The sequence below is a fragment of the Lupinus angustifolius genome, chromosome LG19 (genome assembly GCF_001865875.1).
Source record: "Lupinus angustifolius cultivar Tanjil chromosome LG19, LupAngTanjil_v1.0, whole genome shotgun sequence".
Lineage (NCBI taxonomy): Eukaryota > Viridiplantae > Streptophyta > Magnoliopsida > Fabales > Fabaceae > Lupinus > Lupinus angustifolius.
Genome location: NC_032027.1, coordinates 709,136 through 715,135, shown reverse-complemented (window position 1 = coordinate 715,135; position 6,000 = coordinate 709,136). Strand labels below are relative to the sequence as shown.

Genomic DNA, 6,000 nt, shown 5'->3' with positions numbered 1-6,000 from the left:
CTTCAAAAAAAAAAAAAAAAAACCAAATTTTCAATAAGTATTTTTGATACAAATTTCATCAACTCAAATATATATTTTATGTGAATCCGATTAGATTCCATGAATTGATTTTTGTTAGAAAAATGGGTAATAAATCAAATAAATGAATTCATTAGCACTTAATGAATTTTATTTCAATTATTCCAAAGAAAATTATTTTCAGCAAATAAAGAGATAAATGATATATAAATATTTTCGTAGATTTGAATTTTGAAAGATTTGGGTGTTGATTGATTTTTTTTTGCAATTTGGCCATGTGCTGGAATTAAATACATTGATTGAGTATGAAAATTTGGCTATTAAAACTTGCATTTAAGTGTGATAAAAATCAGATTGGGAATTAGAAAAAAAAATCCCTTAATGTTCTCCTAGGAATTAATTGATGTTCATATGATTTTTGCTATAAATAGATGGGGTCTTCCCCTTAAGAGAAAGGGGAGAAAAAGCCAAAAATGCTCATACCATTTTTTCTTTCCTAACGGATCCACAATCCCCTAAACATCATCTTCCATACACAAAATCTCTCATCCACAACAACCACAAAATCTCTCATCCATACCAACATCAAAATCTCCTATACACAACAATCAAACAAATTCATTCATCAATCATTTTTTACTCTCAACGTTACCTTTCATACAACAATCCAAAATCATCCCACCAAAAATCACACCACCAAAAACAATAATCATCATCTAACATAACAATGCCAAAATTCATATACTGTCATCGAGTCTTGGAAATAATTGTTGAGTCATGGGAATCACACAGGCCCAATGCATACATGGACGTGTTGAGTTGGTCTAAACATTCTATCTGATTGTTGGTCTTTATTCTCAATTAAAAGATGTTGATTCATGTGTCCAGGTAAGTCCAATTTCTTACATCTATCTATTTTTAGTGTTCATCACCTCTACTCTGTTTCATCTACATGTGTAATAAATTTGATAATGATATGTCATATAATTATTGTATTTGTAAAAAATATTGAAACCACATTTCCACAATTTTAATATATGAGACGCAGTATTGGACGTAAGGGCTATGTTTCGCTCATACTAAAAAACGGTCTTTTTTTAATATAAAAAAAATGTAATTTCTTAACTAAGTTTTAATATGAGATGCGGTATTGGATATAAGAGCTATACTTTACTCATTTTAAAAAATAATAGTTTAAACTTTAATTTTTTTTAAGAAATATAATCAACTCAACAAATAAATTTTTTCTACCTAAAGAACTATGTAAGTAAGCCTTGATTCCCTTAATAGGGATACGTAGGACCGGGGTCATTCTTGTCAGACACAATAATAAAAACAATTTTTTATTCATAATAATTAATTAATTAATCACACAATTAAATAAAATAATAATAACACAATTAAATAAAATAATAATAACACAATTAAATAAAATAATAATAACACAATTAAATAAAATAATAATAACACAATTAAATAAAATAATAATAACACAATTAATAATCCATGCAATATAATAGGGTACCGTTTGAACGGACAACTAGGGTGCTAATACCTTCCCTAGTGTGTAATCGACTCTCGAACCTGGATATCAAAGTCCAAGGCCCAATATGATTGAGCCAAAAGATTTTTCAACATTTTTTGACTAAAAAAAAGTGTGGTGGCGACTCTAATGAGGTCGTGCAGCCGAAAATTGGGGCGCGACACATAGGTAAAAATTAAAAATAATACCACTAGTGAAACTTTGCAAACATAAAGAAAAAGAAAAAATAAAGTGTTCTTTCAGTTCCACTTTGTCATGCAAAAGATCCTCCTTCATTAAATTATCAACTTTTATTTTTTCCTTATCTCTCACACACTGATTGAGAGAGAAAAAGTGAGAGATTGAGGCTTGACATGTTCAAATATTGGTTTTATATGCTTGTATTGTGGAGTTGATGAAAGAGATTCCCAAAAACACAAGTAGAATAACAAAAACTTTAGGTTAAATGAGGAAAAGAGAAAAATATCTATTTAAAGAAACTATTTTCTCAAGTCAAGATGCAAAGTTCTACCCTTAAAAAAGGGGCAAACACAAAGACACATGATCCCTTAATATACATCCTCCACTAAAGTAATTAATCAAAATGTAGTTATTTCTTGACCCTTCTTTTTCTCCTTAACTTTTGCTCACTTTTTCATTTTTTATAAGTGGTTAATATAGAGTGGGGCCAATGTGGTTGGGGTATATATTGCATTTATGAAAATAGAATGAGATTGATTTAATTGTTAAGGATTTTCTCATATAAGAGAATGATATTGTTGATAATTAATCTTTAACAAAATTATATGTCGTTACTAAATTGTGAGTCATATCCCTTCTTTAATAATTTGCTCACATTATTTGTCTAACTTGTCACCATTTTAAGTAAATTTCATAAGCTTAGCAATTGATTAACCTCAAATTCTTTGGATAATTAATCATGTTTGATTTGAATATGCTCACATTTTCAGTCTTATTTAATGCATATATGGTCATACTAATTTACGGAAAAAATAAAGCTATATAGTTTTCAAATCACATGAAAAGATAGCCCTCCATATATGCAACAAAATCGTGATGTGATAATACACGTTACTTCATATACATCCTCCACTACTAGTATTACTAAATCAATCTTACCTTTGACTGCATAATCATAGTTTATACGTAAATGTTGGGATGTATATATAAATATTATTAATATTATTATTATATAAAGTATCCCATTGAAGATAGAAATGGAGGTAAGAAGCTAATACCATATATTGGGTTAGTTAGAGTTCCATTTTGCAACTTGCATTAGCAATTAGAAAATACTCCATAGGCTTTAGCCTATAAATGTGCTAGACTTTATTAAATACTTGTTGATTTACTTAAAAAAGATTTAATATAAATATTTGAAAATCCATTCTGAATATGGATACAAAATCATTGGTACTAAATAATTCATGTGTATATAGAAACTCATGCATGGGAAAATGATAATATCTTAGTATATGCAACCATGATGTGGAGGCTATCTAAAAAACCAATAATGGATTCACTCATTCAACATATCCATGTCTATCCACGATTTGAAAATTGCTATGAATAGGTGGATATATTGACAAAATATGAGATACATAGAATATATATATATATATATATATATTATAGATATTATCTTCACTAGAAATAGAGATTTTCTAAGACAATTTCAAGGGAAGAAATCTTTGGCATTCAAAAAGTAAGAAGAAAATGCGCACCACATGACAAATCTGATATCTTCATAAAGCTCATCCTCTATTCAATACTAATACCCTTTCATCATGCATTGTTTCATATCTTACACTATTTTTCTAAGTTAAGTGGTTTTCTGATATGATGAATGATGAATCTTTTCAGAGAAATGATGAATCCTGTTGATAATATCAATCTCTACAATAGTCACCAAATGGGTTACGATTCATTACTGCCATTATCTGCCACCACTACTGCCGATAATATTTTCCGGCCACCGTGCAACACTTTCATCGCCGCTGATTCTTTCCCTCAGAAAACAGCCATGAATTCTGATAGCAGCCTCACCTACAATGTTCATAATTGTGATTCTTTCTCGTTCCTTGGTGAAGACCTTTCACTCCACTTACAGAAACAACAACAACAACAACTCAATATCAACAATATCATTTCTGAGCAAGTAAGTTTTATCAATGAATATCACAAATGGTAGAGTGATTTTGTTGCCTCGTTTTTACAAAGATGATTTTTTTATGATATCTTTGGTGATTATATTTTATTGGGCAGATTGAAAAGCTAAAGATGGAGGTAGTGGAAAAGAGAAAGAGAGAGACAAGGAAGATTATGGAAACAATTGAAGTTAGTGTAATGAAGAGAGTGAAAGCAAAAGAAAACGAGATAGAGAAAATTGGAAACCTAAATTATGGTTTAGAAGAGAAGGTAAAGTCTCTTTGCATGGAGAATAAAACATGGCGCAATTTAGCACAATCCAATGAAGCCACAGCCAATGCTCTTCGAAACATACTCGAGCAAGTCCTTACCCACGCTAATGGCGGAGCCACCATAAACCACGCCGGAGCAACCGTGCCGGCCAGTTCATGTTGTGGCAGCACGGACGGTGTGAAAAACAAAGAAAAAGACAAAGATGGTGTGTGGCGTAGGATAATAGGGTGCGCAGGAGTGAAGGATAAGGAAGGTGGTGGTGATAATAATAGTATTGGAAATAGTGATAGTAGGAGATTGTGTAGAAAGTGTGGGAAAGAAGAGTCATGTGTGGTGATATTACCATGCAGGCATTTGTGTTTGTGTACTATTTGTGGTTCTAATATCCACATTTGTCCTATTTGTAAATCTTTCAACACCGCAAGTGTCCATATTAACATGTCTTAGAAGGTTATTCATAGCCTTTGCTACCCTTCAAAGGAAGTTCCCATGCGGAAATAAAAGAGGTAATAGAGGCATCCATTGGGTGAAATGGTTAGAGGTCTGTAACCTGAAGAAGTAAGGTGGGTTGGGAGTTAAAGACTTAACAAAGTTTAATGAGGCATTATTAGGGAAGTGGAAGTGGAGAAGATTGGTTGGGCCAGAGTCGTCGTGGGTTAGAGTGGTGGATTCAAAGTATGATCCATAAATCAGATTTGGCCTCGAGGTGGTGGAGGGATTTGGGTAAGATCGGTTCGTTGAATTGTGACAATGCTGGGTGGTTGGACTCTCATGTGTGGAAGGAAATTGGTGATGGTGGTTCGACATTATTTTGACATGATACTTGGTTCAGCAATTAATGCTTGAAATACATGTTTCCAAGACTTTTTTTACTTGCAGAGAATGGACAAGCTTTAGTAGCGGATTATGGTGTTTGGATCAATGAGTCTTGGAGTTGGCACATCTCTTGGAGAAGACATATGTTTTCTTGGGAGGAAGACTCAGCCAATCAGTTATACGAGTTGATAATCCATCACAGTTGTATGCGAGGTATTTCTAATAGATGGAGGTGGGGCCTAAATGCTTCTGGGGTTTATATAGTCAAATCAACATCCATGACGCAATTAAAGTCTGGCACATCTGCTAGGGACGATCTTCTTAATAGGTGTTGAATTAATTGTGCTCTGATGAAGGTGTGCTGCTTTGTTTGGAAAACGATGAAAGGGAGCTTGGCTACTTAGGAGGAGCTTCAAAGAAGGCATATTATGGATGGGCTAGAGTTGAATTGTGTGTTTTGCTTGGAGCACGTAGAGTCAATTGATCATCTCCTTCTAGCTTGTTCATTTACATCTTCAGTGTGGAAAAGATTTTACTCTTGGTTACAAATTCCAATTCTTCTACTTAATTCTATTTCAAATCTGTTGGTGATGCATGATTCTTTTTATAGAGTACCAAAAGGTATAAATTGTTGGAGAATGCTTTGGTTTGCTATGGTGTGGTCGATTTGGTTCATGAGAAATGATGTAATCTTCTCAGCTAAAGAGGTTAGCTTTACCGAGGTGATGAATTTGATTCAGATTCGATCTTGGACTTGGTTTTATTCCACAAATGGTCCTTTTGTTTATGACTTTGTAGAGTGGTGCATAGACCCTAGGTCTTGTATATCCCATATCAACAGTGTTGTTTGATTGTGTTCGTTTTTCTTTATATTTGGGTTGGCACCCCTTGTACTTGATTATTGAATTTTTCGCCTATAAAAAAAACATGTCTTAGATTTGGAAATAAAATAAATAGGATTCTATAAACAGTTTTTTCATTAAATTGAAGGGTAATAAAAAATGGTAACCTTCTTTTTTTTTGTATTACTAAGAGTATCATTCACTCTATGAATAATTAAAAATCAATTTGGTGATAAGAAGAAAATTCAATAACACTTATGGATTGAAGTGTATGCAAAGGACATTAATGTTATTTGGTTAACCTAAAAATGGTTATAAAATAATTAAAACCACCACCACCTTCCACACTGTCTCAAAAAA

General features: G+C 32.4%; 1 protein-coding gene across 1 annotated transcript; it reads left to right on the top strand.

Moving 5' to 3' along the window:
* On the top strand, positions 3,321-4,652 carry LOC109334074 (probable BOI-related E3 ubiquitin-protein ligase 3). The gene is made up of 2 exons (XM_019569650.1): positions 3,321-3,719; positions 3,827-4,652. The coding sequence occupies exons 1-2, from the start codon at positions 3,408-3,410 to the stop codon at positions 4,427-4,429; spliced, it is 915 nt and encodes a 304-aa protein (XP_019425195.1). The 5' UTR covers positions 3,321-3,407; the 3' UTR covers positions 4,430-4,652.

Excerpts from the sequence above, each read along its gene's own strand:
- LOC109334074 (XM_019569650.1), top strand. The coding sequence starts at position 3,408 with ATGATGAATCTTTTCAGAGAAATGATGAATCCTGTTGATAATATCAAT. Across the intron at positions 3,720-3,826 it reads ACAATATCATTTCTGAGCAA|ATTGAAAAGCTAAAGATGGA; the intron begins GTAAGTTTTATC and ends TTTATTGGGCAG.